This window comes from Myotis myotis, unplaced genomic scaffold, assembly GCF_014108235.1.
Source record: "Myotis myotis isolate mMyoMyo1 unplaced genomic scaffold, mMyoMyo1.p scaffold_m19_p_2, whole genome shotgun sequence".
Lineage (NCBI taxonomy): Eukaryota > Metazoa > Chordata > Mammalia > Chiroptera > Vespertilionidae > Myotis > Myotis myotis.
In genome coordinates this window covers 15,964,290-15,980,157 of record NW_023416324.1, presented here as the reverse complement: position 1 = coordinate 15,980,157, position 15,868 = coordinate 15,964,290, and the positions used below count along the sequence as shown (strand labels likewise).

Here is a 15,868-nt window from a genome sequence, read left to right as displayed (position 1 = left end):
GGGCGGCCAGTCCCCCTCCTGAGGAGTAGCCTCCTCACTAGCCTGAGAGCGACGGTGGGGAAGGGGGCAGGCTTCTGTTCAGAGACACCTACGGCACCAGGGCCACTATGTCATAAACCTTCACCTTCATTTTTTTCTTCCTCCTTTCCAAGAGGATCCTTCTTTTTCACTGTCCTTTCCCGTATTCCACCAGCCAATGGTCGTGCCCCCTTTCTCATTCCTGGATCGATTCTGAGACCGACTCACCTTAACCTCCTGTCTCTCCCACCAGGCTTCCAGCTGCGCAGGGTGGAGGAGCAGCAGGAACAGGAGAAGCGGGACGTGGTGGGCAATGACGTGGCCACCATCCTGTCGCGTCGCATTGCGGTGGAGTACAGTGACTCAGAAGATGACTCCTCTGAGTTTGATGAGGACGACTGGTCGGATTAGCTCTTTCTGCCTCTGCCTACCTCTTCTCTTTTCTTCTTACCTGCCTTTTGTGACGCCTACCCCAGCAGTCCCAGGGGAAAAGGGGGAGGGGAAAAATAATTTCAAGGGCCAAAGCCTTCCCTGAAGCTACCAAAGATATATCCATGTGCTTCCTCCAAATCAACATGTGTTTCCCACCTCCCACAGTCAGGCCCCATGGGGCCCCTGAGGGAGCCAGTAGCTGAGATGTTCTCTCTTCCCTTCATATTGAAGAGAAGGGAAAACCCCAAAGCTGATCCCTCTGAGTGGGTGTAAATTGGAGTTGGTGCCTTTCCCTAGGAGCCATTTTCCACTGTGGTCTCCCTAAATCCTAGCCCTCAGCTACTTCGAATAATGCCAGCCACTTCGTGGTCCTAAAGCCTGCATGGACACAGCTGGCCCCTTGCCCATGCCCTGGGAGGTCGGCAGGCTGCGTGCCCAGCAGCCAGACTGCTGCACCCTTCTGCCCCGATCAGCAGGGCGAGGCTGCCGTTTGCTAAGCTCTTTCTGTATCTGGATCCCCTTTATTCCAGGAGCCATCAAGCCCCTAAAGAAGGTCTCAACCCCTCTGCCCAGAAATGATGCCTTTGTGAAGACTGAGGTGTCTGCCTCCCTCCCAGGCCCGTCTCCTGAGTGTGGTGTTTGGGTTCCTTTACATGCCTCTCCGTTGTCACCAGGTGCCTCTGGGCACCAAAGCCCAGTTCTGACTTCTAATACCCATGACCAAACTAGCCCTGACACAGGGATCTGGGCCTCTGCTGGATGTCAGGAGCCAAGCTTAGAGACCGGGAACTGCAGAGCTGGAGGAACAGGGACACGCCTTGGGCCCTACCCTCTTAGTGATGCTGAAGTCTACAGATGGGAAGTGACTTGCTCAAGGTCGCGCAGTTGGATCGTAACAGGGCTAGAGCCCAGGGTTTCTGATTCCAGGTCACTGTGCTTTCTGGGACCAAATAGTGGGCACCTGCTGGAGCCTGAGCAGAGCATCCTCGGCTCTGCTGCTTCCGACCTCACCATAAAGGGGGGGTCCCAGCAGGAGGGCTCGGGGCCTGTGCCCCGCCCTCAGTGCTGCTCAGACCCTTGTGGCCTCTCGTAATTCTTTGCTTCCTCTTTGCTGTCTATCTACCAGCCAACTGGCCTTGGGAGCTGCCCGATTGGGGGACTAGAGGTAGTGAGAGAAGGGAGGGGGTGGGCAGCTTTGACAGGTGCTGTTTTCAATTCCTCTTCAACTCCTCCCCCTTTTATTTCCCCAATTTCTGCCAAAGGTAGAAACTTCAGTCCCTCAGGCTGGCAGCCGTGGCAGGTAGCTGCCTGGGGGGCCTGGCAGCCCTGAGGAAGGCTGAAAACAGAGGGACTGTAGGTCTTGTTTCCAGCTCCCCTCCTCACTACACAGTGATGTTCCCGCCCTTCCTCCCCCTTTTCCCAGAGCTAATACACAGGTGCTATTATTCAGAAAAAACTGGTCAGCTTTGGCCAGCAATGAGGTTTCTTCTCTTCTGCCCCAACTATTGTGTAGCCTCTTATGCTGAAACCGGCTTCTCCTGGCTTCTGCTTTCAGAGCCCTGAAACAAAGAGAAACAGGATCTGTCTGTACCCCGCACAGCAAATGGTTGTAGTAATTGCCAAAGCCCTCATAAACCCTCCGGCTTGAGGAGAGTGTGTAATCATGGGTACCGCGCTGTCCCCGGCTGAATGCGCCCCCTCTGCCTCTTTTCCTTGAACTCGGGCCTGTAGGCCCAGCATGCCCTCCTCCTGGGGCTCCTCGGAGTGCCCTCCCCCTCCCCCAGGTCAGTGTCTGGCACAGGGCCAGCACCTGGCTAGTGCTGAGCATGCCAGGCTGTGTGTGTGCCCCTGCCTCGCTTCCCACCTTGCACTTGGAAGCTGAAGGTACATTCTTCAGAACCCTGAAATGGCTGTTGAAGGTGTCCCCGCTGCAACCAGGAGTGGGGGAGAGGCAGGCGGAGGGCAGTGGTTCTCCCAAATAGGAGTCCTGGGGCCTGGCCAGGCCAGGGTTTGGGCCTAATGGCTTTGACTAAATTACTCCCATCCCCCTCCTTCCGGAAAAAGGGGGAGTCAGTGCCACTCGCTATCGTTCTGCTCTGACCTTGAAGGGGGTGGTGTTGGCCTGGCTCTGGAACGGACAGTCCGCTGTGGAAAGGTCTGGGGGCAGGAGGAGGTGGGGAGGGGCACTGCCTGTGGAAGGTAGGATTAGATCATTAGCTCAGTGACCTCCTAGGGTTTCGATGTGCTGTGTTCTCATCCTACAGCTGGTTTGGTAATGATCTGCAAGTCCCGGAGAGCAACAGCATAGCTCTGCCTGACGTTCTCATTAAAATCTATGCAGCCAGGCTCTGTGCTTTGTAGCAGCCGGCTTCCTCGGCTGGGGGGTGGGAGATGGGGGGAGGGGTGGGCTAGGACCCAGTCAGCTGGGCTCTACTTACGCGTTGGTACACCCCCAAAAATGCTGCTTTAAACCCAGAGCCCTTTAAAACGATGAAGGACCCTATGCAGGTAATCATGTGTCTTTAGAATCCTGTAATTGTGGAATGCAAAGTTTAGTGATTATTTAAACTGGGCCCAGGCTGGTCAGGGTATGGAACAATGGCCCATAAGGACTCTTAAGTGCTGAGGCCAAGAAACCACCTTCCTTTCTGGTCGGCTCAGCCCAGGGAACCTGCCCCCATTCCTGGGGCCCAGGGGCCCAGCTTCTGACCGTCAGGCAGTGTCAGAAGTGATTGGTGGCTTTGCCCAGGTGGTGAGATGAGTACATTCCAAAGGAGCCGCCTGGGGGAGGGGGCAGGCTCTTGTCCCTCGAAGCTCAGAACAGCAGGCCCAAGCTCAGCTTGCCTCCAGGAGCTCGAGCGCCCTCAGAAACGACCTGGCCAATGTCACCGCAGAGCCGCGCGGTGTTGTCAGGCTAATGTGAAATCTCTTCCCGTGGCGCCAAGCTTCTGGCTCTGCAGCGCCGGCTTGGACAGATTGAGGTCTCTTGGCTTTGGTGACCCTCTGCTTAAGCATTCCCACCGTGTCCCCGCTCTGCTCTCCCCGTGCCTCCTGCTGCAGCCCCCTCCCCTGGCTCAGGGCCTGGGGGTGGGGCACTGCCCCAAGGCCAGGGCTTCCTCGGGGCATCGGGCATCGGGCTTTGAGCTCTACTGGGCTCTAGCTGACCTGGGGACCAGGTGTTTCCCAGAGATGCACCTGGGGCTGTGCCTCAATGAATCATAGGGAACAATGTTATTGTATTGACTTTCAGTTAACTCACTTGAGAAACTAACCAATTTTTACTTACTGTCTAGAATGATGTACCTGTAGGAGAGTGACCATAAAAGTGCCTTCTTTTCTCTGATGTAAACATTTAGAAGGACCTGGACCAATGGATTCTTGGGTGTGTGTTCCACATCAAGATCTTAGGGAGTGAGCACATATGTAGTGGGGATACAGCCTGAAATGGGTCCCTTTCCCCCCCGCTCCCCTCCGAGGATGGAAAAGGAGCTTCGGTTAGAGATCTGAGCTGTGGGGTTAAGCCAAACCCCTAAGTGACCCTTTCCCTTTGCCCTACTGCTCTCAGGTCCGTAGAAGGGTGTCCAGTACCTTAAAGCCCTGTGGCTCCAAGTCTGGCCTCGTTTGCTTCCCTGCCAGGCTCATGTGTGTACATTAGCTCTCCAGTGACCTGAAGATTCCATGTAACTGTATACACGCGAATACGTAAATGCCAATGTTTTAAATAATTTGATAAAGTCTTTGTAGCCACTCGGCCACCTCTGGTGTGTGTGTGTGTGCTTAATGGGAGAAGTGGTTAGAAGGGGGCAACACAGAGCCAGCTCCCAAGGGAGGTCCAGTGTGTGTGCGCCCGCGCGTGCTGGGGGGCGGGGGGGGGGGGGCGGGCAGCAGGCCCAGGATGTGGTGGTGCACCCTGTGGGAGGTGGGGATGAAGGCAGAAAACCCAGGCCCCCAGGCCCCCTCAGCTAGCTGAAGGGAGTGTGCTGGGACCAGGGGAGACGAGCTGCTGGCAGCCCCGTGCTGCAGCAGGAGAGGAGCACAGGCTGAATGCTGATGCTGCCTCCCAACATCTGGCCGGCATCTTGTCTGTTTCTCAGACCCAAGCAACTTACCTTAAATAGAACAATTTACAGTGGAATCTGATAAAAGGTTTAGGCTGCTGCACGCCCCTCTCCCAGGCGAGGGGGCTGGGTGTATATTCTGACCCAAAAAATGACCTGCCCAGGAAGCAACGGTTGTGGTTGTTCCGAGCACAGCTGCTGTGGTCAACTGTCCCTGGGGGTGACTTAGGAGCAGACACCCAGTTCCGGGCCAGCAGAAGAGGGGCGGGAGCAGGGTTGGTGGCTGGTCATGCCTGCGCTTCGGGGAGTCACCCACTGGCGTCCCAGGAGAAGGGGCAGGAGTCTTGAATTGTCAGCAACTGCTGCGCCAGCCACTCAGCTCATTGCTGAAGGTGGGGGTCCAGGGGAGGGGGCGTGGGAGCCGCTCGCCCCTGTGGAGGCCCTCGCTCCACCCTCCTGCTCAGGCCTGTGTTTAGTCAGCACTTGGCTTCCCGAGGCTGGTGACTGACAGGCAGCCAGACGCCTGCCCTGGGAGAAGACAAAATGGTGTGGGAGCCGCCCTTGCTGGGGAGTTGGAGGGAAGGAATGTGGTCTGGAAGCCAGAGGTCCGAGCTTCCATTCCGGCCTCTCCACTGGAGCTGCCCCTCTGCACGTCGCTTCCCCGGGCTGATCCTGAGAACAGGAGCGTTTATTTACCGAGCGCCTACGACCTGCCCCAGACGGCAGACATTTTGTTTCAACCTTAGGAGGCAAGGGTCCCCCAAATTGCACATGAGAAAAACAGGTCCAAAGGGGTAACGCGAGTTTGCTAAGATCACATAACTGGCCGGGAACAGCCACCGTTCCGAGCTGGCGCTCTGTCCACCGTGCAACTTAACAGTGTTCAGAATCTGCAGCTGGAATCCCGGTCTTCGGTGTCATAAGGGGCATGTTAAAGGGTTTCCCTTTTTGTCTGTCCACTTCCTGGTGCCAGTTTGACAGGTAATGGTTAGTTTTGCTTTTTGCTTTGAAATCAAGGGAACTAGACTGAGGTTCTAGCTGTTGTAGACCTTCAGAGTTGGAAATACCTGCCCCCAAAACTCCCTGGGTTTCGGATGGGGCTTCCCACAGACACACCCGACTTAGTACGGGCACACACACCTGTTCAGATGCACACGTTCATGCACATTCAGATGTACACACACAAATAGGTACCTACACACGTCAGTGGGCACAGGGACACTGGCACACCCACAGAGCCCTGCTCTTGTGTAAACAAAGACATCCGCACACAGTTACAGGAATACACAAAATCGCAGGCAAACCTCACAACGTGCTTAGGAGCCACCCCTCCCTTCTCACTGCCAGTTCCTCACTGCCCCCTCCTGGCCACCCAGTGGCCAGGGCAATCTGGCTCTATTTCCTGTAAATTCTGGGGGTGGTTGTCAGCTAGTTCCCCCCGAGATCACAAGGTGGAGAGCATTTTCAGGTGCTCAGTCCCAGGAGATGAGGGCGTCTAGAGGGGGTTCTGAAGCTGGAGGGCAAAAAGAAACCATGTGGTTGAATTGTCAGTACCGCGGTGTCGGGAGTTCTGCAACTGCACACACATTCATACATAGAGAGGAGCAGACGTGCTGGCTGCAGTCAACAGATCTGTAGGCTCCCACCTTGCTCTCCCTCTCTGGGCCTCGCCTGTTCATATAGATATATAGATATAGATATATATAGATATAGATATATATAGAGAGAGAGATAGACATAGATATGTAGATATATAGATATAATGATTTCATAGAGGCAGGGAGAGGGAGAAAGAGAAACATCAATGAACCCAGCTGGTGTGGCTCAGTGGTTGAGCATTGACCTATAAACCAAAACAAAAGGTCACGGTTTGATTCCCGGTCAGAACACATGCCTGAGTTGCAGGCTTGGTCCCCGGTGTGGGGCGTGCAGGAGGCAGTCGATCAATGATGCTCTCATCACTGATGTCTCTCTCTTCCTTTCTGGGAAGGAAGGAAGGAAGAAAAGGAAGGGAAGGAGAAAGGAAAAGAGAAAAAAAAAGAAAAAAGAAAGATCAGAGAGCATTATTAATCAGTATGCGTCCTGACCAGGAGTCAAACCATGATGTCCTGGTTTATATATCGACACTCAACCACTGAGCCACACGAGGTGGGCCTCACCTAGTCAGTGAGGAGCTGGCCATGATGACATAGGCAGGCCCTTCCACTCTGGCATCTCATCATCTTCGGAATGAACACCTCCCTAGACGTGTGTGCCTGAGTAAAGCACATCCATAAACATGAACCCTTGGTCTCCTCAGACGAGTCCTGGGAGGGTTACCAACACAAAGCTTTTTATTCCTATTTTGCAGTTGAGAAAATGATGCACAGAGAGGCACGGCAACTTGCCCAAAGTCACACAGCAAGTTGGTATCAAGCATGGAGACAGAAACTCTTTTTTCCAATGCCCCAGGTTGCCTACAACAGAGTAGAATACTCTGTGGCCTTGTCTCAGCGCCAACGAGACAGGAGCGACAGAGGCTAAAGCCAGAAGCTCTGCCAGGCAACTTGGAACGTGGGTGGGTTCCACCACTCCCCACCCCACCAGCAGACTGCACCAACCTTAACCTTCCTTTCCCTCTGCAGAGCCAGGGCAGGCAACAGGAGTTCCTCCCTATGCTGTGGTCACTTGTAGCTTGTTCAGGTATTTACATGCGTGCCTGGGCTCCACAGTGTGCACTCGCACATGTAGGTGTGTGGTCATGCATGCCTGCAAACATACTTAGGAGAACATTCATAGGCATGTGTAGTATGTATGTGTTTGCAAGCCTGTACATGTGACTGCATTTGTGTGTTTAGGTAAAGTGTGTGTGTTTTTTTAAGTTTATTTATTGATTTTAGAGAGAGAGGAAGAGAAACAAAAAGAGAAACATCAAATTGTTGTTCCACTTATTAATGCATTCATTGGTTGATTCTTGTATGTGCCCTGACCAGGGATTGAACCCGCAACCTTGGTGTAGTGGGACGATGCTCTAACCAACTGAGCTACCTGGCCGGGACTCAAAGTGTGATTTGATGTACATATAAATGGTCTCAGGATATCTGGCAGGCGCATTTATGTACATGTCAGATTTTGCTTGCATGCGTACTGGGTTTGTTCATGAGTGTACTTGGGTATGTGCAAATGTTCACATTCATTTGTGTGAAGAAAAGGGTGAGGCATGTCCATGCACATGACTGGTGAGTGTGTAAATGTGCAGGAAGGGATGGCTTCATAGGACTGTATATATGTGAATCAGAGGATGGCCCTCACAAGAAAACACGATGTTGGTGTTCCCCTCGCCCTGGTATAGGGAGTGCCCCGCCTGGCTGCAGTCAGGCACTGGGCTTACAGCACCCTCACCCTGCTCCTGCACTCTATTCCCCAGACCCATCCTGCCTAGCCAATTTGCAGCCTCTTGCTCCCAGCTCCTGAGAAGGCCTGCAGCAAAGTCAAGGGGCTGGTGGCCAATTAGCGAGGGGGTTAATCAGGGATCTGGGGACCCCTGGGGGGTGGGAAGCCAGAAGGCAGGCATTGGGGTTGGCAGGAGCTGCCAGGAGCTGCCGCTGCCTGTCAGGCTGGAGGAGGGGAGAGGCAGGGAGGGGAAGCTGAACCAGCTCAGCTCCATGGTGCTGGAAACCAAGGGCCTTCCTGTGAATTCATGATTGCTGAGCACCGATAGCAGCGGGGAGCCTGTGCAACTGGCTACACTGTGTGCAAAAGGGCAGGTGCTGGCCTTCATTCAACGTGGTCCTGTATGCAAATATATATACATGACTATGGATATTATCTGCTTACAGGTACAGTTTCATGTCTACATATGTGGGTGTGCAGATGGGTCTGGGACTGCATATTCAGACCCATGTGCACACATATATACAAGGATAAGTCTGTGTCTGTGTGTATACACATATGCAAAGGTAAGTGGGTATTCCTACATGCAACCATGTGCACATGAAGTTGACATGGTCTTTATACATGTGTGCAATAATATATCTGTGTACAGATGTGTGTACCAGTGTGCAGATAATCTGGTTATACTTGCATGTCTGGGTGAGTATGCATGTGTGTATTCTCTGAACAGCTAGCGGCCTGGACCACCGCGTGGGTCTGTGTGCAAGTGCCTGTGTACACAAAGGTCTCAGCACGTAGGGAGCTGGGCTGTGGGGGCTGGAGGGCTCCAGGTTCCAGAGGAGAATCTGACAGACAGACTTGCCGCAGCCCCCAGCCCCGGGAGCCTGTTTTCCTGCCTGCAGAAGCTGTGAGCCCGTGAACTCATCTTATATTAATAGCTGCTGTCTCCTCACTTATTGCAGGGAGAAGCGGTCATGGCCCCAGCAGGAGCTCAGCACTCAGGCTGCCCCCCCACCCCCGGGAGAAAGGGGAGAGATGGGCCCCACCTCCAGCCCAGGGCCCACCCCAGCAGGAAGGCATGGCTCTGGGCCCCAACCCTTGCTTCCCCCAGTCCAGGGGGCCCAGCTCCCTCCCAGACCTCTGTAGCTGGGTGGGGTTGGAAAACTGGCAGAGGCAGACAGGCTGGAAGTCTTGGCTACCCACCCCCAACACACACACACACACACACACACACACACACACACACACACACACACAGGCATGCGGTCTTGAGCAGCCCCAGGCTGCGCACCAGATGAGTCTGAGGCTGAAAGAGACATAGAAGGCTTCAGCTTGAGAGGCAGACATGCCCCTTCTCTCAGGGACCCTCAGCTGGAGGGGGAACACACAGCCTTGCCTCCAGGAGCCCCCATCCCCACAAGGAAGGCGAGAAGTGCAGCAAGGTGTGTTGTATAAAGCACGTCACAGTTACAGGGCTTAGCCAGGGAGGCTTCCTGGAGGTGGGTGCACGGGGAGATCCGGAGATGCATCTGAAGAATCTGAGGAGAGAGGAGCATCACATGGGCACACAGGCTTCAGCCTGGAGGCAGGTTCTGACACTCCTCAGGGTGGGCCCAGGACCCAAGGCAGAGACGCCAGATGCCGGCCCCAGAAATGCCTCCTATCTACTCACCACACCCAGACAGACGGGGGTCCACAGGATGGGGGCCCACCACAGGCCTTTTCAGATGGGAGGCTGGTCAGCATTAAGCCCTGCTGAGCCTGCAACCAGAAGCTGGGACAGGGAAGCCACGGACCACGCCCGCCCAGGGTGGGATGGGCACTGGTCGCTCTGCTTCTGGGCCTTGGTAGGGGCTTCTGTGGAGCATGGGGAGTCCGTCCGAGGCCCTTCCCCACACCACTCTCCTGTGTGAGTTTGAGCAAATGGCTGTTCCTCTTCGGGCCTCAGACTCCCCAGCTGTACAATGAAGGGGTGGGCAGGATGCTCTGAGGGCCCCATCTCCAGGCTTTGGCCCAGGGGGCTGGGAGGTGCGCTAGTCAGAGCTTCCCCTTCAGCCACACCTCACACTGGCTTTTGCCCTTTCCTGGTGAACACACTGTTTCTGGTTCCCAAACCCCTTAACTCGGGGTCCTGCACACTTAGTCTTCAAATGCACCCAAGGGTACACACACATGCTTACCATCACTCACCTTTGCATAAAAAAGAAGCAATCCCAGCTCCAGAATTTCAAGACCCCACCCAACTTCCTCCCAAATGTGGCCACTGGCTCAAAATGAACCCCAACACCAGTCAGGGTCCAGAATGTCCTAGGTCCCAGGCTTGGAAGGAGAGGCGGTGAGAGGCCAGTAGATAAAGCACAAGTCCTAGAAACATGTTCCCTTGGTCCATTCACCAGTCCCCCTCATCCTGTTTTCTCATCTGTAAAATGGAGAAGATATTACCTGTGTCCTGGGATGCTTGTTAGGCATAAATGAGGTAACGCATGCAGTACACTCAGCACAGTGCCTAGCACACAGTATATACCCACGATTAGAGTGGGTTGATGCTAAGGAAAGTAACAGCTTTGAGTATATACTTCGTGCTAAAGCCCCAAACAAAAGCTAATGTGGGCAGGGATGGAGGGGGGGAAGGCATCCTCAACCCAAGAAGCTTCCAGCATCCTGGTTCCTGTCCCCCAGGGAGGTGGGATCCTTGTCTGGTAGTACCTGGGTCTGAGCAGAGGGGCCCATCAGATTAGCATCCTGGGGTGGGAGTGTCACCCACTGTGTCACCTGCCAGCCACACTCCACCCTGGATCTCCAGCTTCCTATGTCCCCCAACAGGCACCAGGTGTGGGTTAATCCTCCCTTCCCATGGTTTCTCCCATCAGGCCCCGCTCCATTCCCTCCGCACACAGACAGCAATATTTATTACAAAATCAGTTTTTATTGAGGGTTGGGTCAGGGACAGGACTAGGGAATGCCCTGGGGGCCATACCCAGATTGGCAGAGAGGGTCAGGTGTTGGCTCGCATCCTGCCTCCTCTAGGGCACCTCAAAGTGAGGCCTGGCTCCCAGGCCTCGGCTGTGGCGCTGGACACCAGGCTAGAGTGGAGTTGGGGTTGCCACGTGTTATCCTGGCTGCTTGGCCAGGCTGGTTTTCCCCAAACCGCCACCAGAGGGCAGCAGGCCCCCAGCGCAGAGGAATTCTTGGTTGCTCAGGTGATGGCTTCTTAAAAAAATAAAAAACCAGAGGCTGGTGTGTTCCCCTCACAAACCCCAGAGGGGCGGGCCTGGGGAGAAGGTTCTGGTTTATATGATCTCTTCAATAAAAAATAAGCGAAAATAATAACAAAATACGTGGTTTCTCTTTCTCCCTTCCCCCCCCCCTCTAGGAACTGAGGTCAGAAATGGGGGTGTGGGGACCGGGAGTACCCTGGTATGGCCTGGATTTCAAGGTGTTGGTCTCTTTTTCCCCCTTATACCCATAAATAAATTCATAAATAAATAAATACTAGATATTCTCTTTGTATGTGCACACACATATATATAGATAAATCTTTTTCTCTTTCTCCTAGCTAGGCAACTGAGTGGCTAAATCTCTGACTCTAGCTCAGAAACTCAAAAGTAAAGTGACATGATCAAGGTCAAGGGAGGGGGGAGCCCAGGGACCTGAAATGGCACTGTACAGCACCCAGCAGCATTCTGGAACTCCAAGCCAGCTGGGCTGTGGACTTTTCTGAGTGGAACCCTGACCATCTGAACATTCTAGAACCATGGAGCCAGCTGGGCCCTGCAGAGATCTGAACAGAATCCTGTGAAACACCCCGTGTCCTAGAACTCCAGAACTAGCTGGGTCTTGGGGGTGTGGAACTGGGGGTTGGAACAAAACCCTGGAGGACCTCACATTCCGGAATTCTGTAGTGATCAGGGTGAAGGGTCACCAGTATGCGACTAGACATCGCTGGGGGAACGGGACCGGAAGGGAATCTTGGAAGAGGAACAGCAGCAGCAGATGGCCCACAGTACCTTCTGCACATCCTGGTTGCGGAAGGCATAGATGATGGGGTTGATCATGGAGTTATAGGTGGCAGGGAGCAGGGTGAGATAGGTGTAGAGAGATGGGGAGTGGGCATCGCCCAGCAGGCAGTAGACGGTGAAGGGCAGCCAGCAGGCGGCAAAGGTGCCAAGCACCACGGCCAGTGTGGCAATGCCCTTGCGGGTGGCCACATAGTGGGAGGCAGGCAGCAGGTGCCGCTGAAGGGCAATCTGCTGGGCATGGCGGCAGACGATGCGGCAGATCTGGGCATAGAGCTGCAGCATGATGCCAAACACCATGAAGAAGGCAACGGCCAGGACCACCAGATGGTTCTTGGAGAGTGGATATACCACGCCGCACATGGTTGGGGTATCCAAGCAGTTCCAAGCCAGCACAGGCAGCAGCCCCATGCCCAGCGCACCCCCCCACACTAGGGCCAGCATCACATAGGTCCGAGTCATCGTTGTCTCTGAGTAGTAGGTGAGGGCATTGTACAGAGAAAGGTAGCGATCTACAGTGATGGCCAGTAGGCTGCCAATGCTGGCGGTAAAGGCCATTGCCAGGACGCCAACCAGCACCAGGCTCATCTCAGCTGAGCCAATGCAGAAGACAGCAGCAAAGTGCAGGACCAGTCCCAGGCCTGCCAGCAGGTCTGCAATGGCGAGGCTGCCCACGAGCAGGAACATGGGGGCACGGAAGGCGGGAGTGCCCACGATGATGGCCACCACCAGCGCGTTCTCGCAGGACACCAGGGTGCCTGAGATGCACAGCACCACATCCCAAGCCCTGGGTGAGGGCAACGGTGCGGCTGGGCCTGTGGGCCCCTCTGCTAATCCCATGCTGCTCATGTTCACGTTGCCTGGGCCAGCGGAGAGCCACGCCAGGGGGCTGCTTGCACCCCACATCTTGGTACCTGTAGGAGAAAGGCCCTGTGAGAAATTGGCAGGGTTACGTGCTGGGTAGGGGGGTCTACAGGAGCTGAGGTGCCTCTCTGGATACTTGGTGGCGTCTCTCCACAAGATGCTTAGCTGGTCCCAATGTCTTGTCCCCACACTCATGCCCCAGGATTCCTTCCAGGATACCCTAGTCCCCGCCCATGTTCCCAGGCCAGCACAGGTATCTTTTCCTGGGGATTCCTGTCCGAGTATCTTCATCTCCCTTCCAACTCCCTGGGTCCTGCAGGCCTCTTCCTTCCACGTGTGTGACTAGAGCTCAAGCAGATGAAGGACTACCACAAGTAGAGGGAGCTTGTAAGATCCCGGAGATGCTGGGGAAGGCAGCACTGGGGGAGGGAAACACATCTCAAGACTGAAGGCAGCTCTGCTCCCTCCCCATCAGGGAGGATGACGCTCAGTTTCTGAGGCTGCCAGACCCCTCAAGATTCTCAGCACAGCCAGCCCCAGGCCCCGCCCCTAGGGAGTGCGGTGACGCTCTCGCCAGCCCCCACCCTGCACTCCTAGGGTGACAACACCTGGGAACTCAGCTCTACCCGCACACATACCCGCCCAGATTTCTGCCCAGGCCGGACCCTTCTTTCTGGGTCTTTGGAACAGACACCCCCTGCTGGAAGCCGGATTCCTGAGGCAGACCCCTCCGGCCCAGACACCTGGACCTGGGGCCTGACTCCGCCTCCTGCCCGGAAGTCTGGATCCCTAAGTCAGACACCTCCTCCTGCCCAGACTCCTAGGTCCTGTCCAGCCGCCTCCTGCCAGCCCAACCTCAGATGACCATCAGTTCCCAGGGCCTCGGGTCCTTGTAAGGAGTGCTCACCACCCCCCGCCGGGTCACCATGCTGATGGCGCTCAGCACCCGGTCACTGGGTCCCACCTGCTAGCCCAGAATCTGGGTTCCAGGTCTTGACCTCCGACCCTGGCCCGCTGCTGGGAGCCTGACAGCCGCCCCAGCGCCCCAGCATCCTGCGTGCCCTCCCGGACGCCTGGTGACCGCGGCGGGGACCGATACTCACCTCTCGGGTCCAGGCGCGGCCGGGCCGCGCAGGAAGGTTCCAGTCGGGTCTGGGCAGCGCAGGGTGTGAGCGGACCACGGGACCACAAGCCCCCCGCAGCCGCGGGAGCAGCGGCGTGAGTCACCCCGCCCCGCCCCGCCCCCGGCCACCGGTTTGGTGACGTCAGCGGCTCGGCGAACCAATGGGCGCGTCGCGCTCGGGCGCAGAGCGCGTCGCGAGGCATATTAATGAGGCCTCGCACGCCCGCTCCCCCATTCATAAAAAGCGCCGTGGCCGCGGCCCCGCCCCCCGGCTTGGCCCGCGCTGCCCTTGACGCGGCGCCCTCTGCGGGCCGGGGGTTTGGGGGCGCAGGTGGGAGAGCCTTGGAAACGTATCAGAGGGGCTGCGGGGGTGGGGGGGCTGCGGAAAGGGGCCCGGATAGGCCGGGGGGTGATGGGACCCTCAGGTGGCAGAGGAAGTCTGACGAAATCCAGGTGGTGGAGACCGAGTGCTGGGTCCAATGGCCTCCCGCCTCCCGGGTGAGGTGACGGAGACAGGAGCGCGAGGGAGCCTCGGGGGGAGGTGGGTGGCAGTGACGGTATGAGCGTGGGGACAGGATCTTGGGGGATGGAGGCTGAGGATGCTGACGTCGAGGGAAGCCTCCAGGGCAACCATACAGTGTGGGGATGACTGTGGCATGAGGGGGTGCAGAGATCCCAGGTGGCAGAGGCAGCGGCCAGGGAGGATGCAGTGTTCAGAGGATGATGGAACTTCGGGTCACCATGACCCGGTCACGGGTGCTGAGTACTGAGGTGACAAAGCTACTTCAGTGAGGAGGGCTGTGGGGTCCTCCGGTGACGAGAGCAGGTGGCTGCGGCGAGGGGCCCGGGATGATGGACAGGGTAGAGGGTCTGGGCTGACAGTGGTCAGGCAGGAAGTTGCTTCCAGGGCAGGTCTTCATGATGCTGAGGCTGGGATAAGAGGCGGGGCGACCTCACTCGTGTCGGCTCGACAGCACCCTCACAGCACAGGAGGGCTGAGTCTGGCACGATTTCAAAACCTGAATTATTTATTCAAGAATCTGAAAAGCCAGCAGCATAGTGTGTATGTGGGGGAGTAAGGGGGGGGGGGACTTCCCCGAAGCAGCTGGAGAGAGGGATCCAGGAAGAACTTGGAAGCAGAAAACCTGGCAGCTCAGTCCCAGCACAGGCCCCTCTCCACCGCCCATCTCGGGCATCCTGGCCGGGGGGCATAGAGAAGGAGCCCCATCCTCCCCAACGCTGTCTGTCCTTAGTCCCAGATTTCTCCAGATGGGACAACTATGGCCAGTCCTGGGGGAGAGCAGTTGTCTCTAGCTTTGATCGTCATTGGAATCATCCAGGCCCCACTGAATAGGGGAGGAGGGAAGAATCAGGTTAGGGCTTGAGGATACCAGAGAGACCCAGATCCCAGGCCCCACCAGACTCCTCCCGCACCACCGCACCACTGCAGTTCCCACAGTTAGTGTGGGGAAGGAGGGAGGAGGGGGTAGGCCAGTGGCAGGCTACATGGGAAGAGGAGAGGGCTGGCTGGAAAGGTAACCACTCCGGTTGGATACTGTGAGTTGAGGGTGCTTAGCAGATGGAGGTGGTCAGGAGGGTAGGCTGGACTCAAGCCCCAAAGCCTCCATTTCCTAGCTGTGTGACTTTGGATGAGCTGCTTAGACTCTTTGTGTCTGTTTTCTCGTCAATAGACAGGGATAAAGTTAGTATCTACCTCGTAGGATTGTTGGGAAGGGCCTGGCACGTTGCCAGCACCGGCTGTGGGGGCTACCAAGGGTATACCTGGCAGGAGGACACCCAGGAGGAATGCAGGTAGTGACCGAGGTCGAGGGGTAGATGACACCACCTAGGGGAGGAAGCAGCGAGTGAGGAGCCGCGGGGAACCCCGCCGTTAAGGGCACAGACTGTGGATGAACATGTTCCTGTTCCTGGGCCTTTGCACTGGCTGTTCCCTCTGCCTAGAACCCTTCTCTTCATTCAGGTCT

The 15,868-nt window shown here is 56.1% G+C and overlaps 2 protein-coding genes across 5 annotated transcripts in view; one reads left to right on the top strand and one right to left on the bottom strand.

The window, feature by feature from the left end:
* WASF2 (WASP family member 2) overlaps positions 1-4,205 on the top strand; it is a 67,574-nt gene extending 63,369 nt beyond the window's left edge. For all 4 annotated transcript variants that reach the window (XM_036352411.1, XM_036352412.1, XM_036352414.1 and 1 more), the window contains one exon: positions 272-4,205. In XM_036352411.1, the coding sequence (XP_036208304.1) occupies positions 272-429 (158 nt within the window). In that variant the 3' untranslated portion in view covers positions 430-4,205. The remainder of the gene's footprint in view (positions 1-271) is intronic.
* A 6,617-nt stretch (positions 4,206-10,822) lies between these two features.
* On the bottom strand, positions 10,823-13,953 carry GPR3 (G protein-coupled receptor 3). The gene is made up of 2 exons (XM_036351599.1): positions 13,864-13,953; positions 10,823-12,810 (listed from the first exon to the last, which is right to left on the bottom strand). Exon 2 carries the CDS (start codon positions 12,800-12,802, stop codon positions 11,813-11,815), a length of 990 nt encoding a protein of 329 aa, XP_036207492.1. The 5' UTR covers positions 12,803-12,810; positions 13,864-13,953; the 3' UTR covers positions 10,823-11,812.
* Positions 13,954-15,868: the final 1,915 nt, after the last annotated feature.

Coding starts and splice junctions, on each gene's coding strand:
- GPR3 (XM_036351599.1), bottom strand. CDS start 12,802: ATGTGGGGTGCAAGCAGCCCCCTGGCGTGGCTCTCCGCTGGCCCAGGC.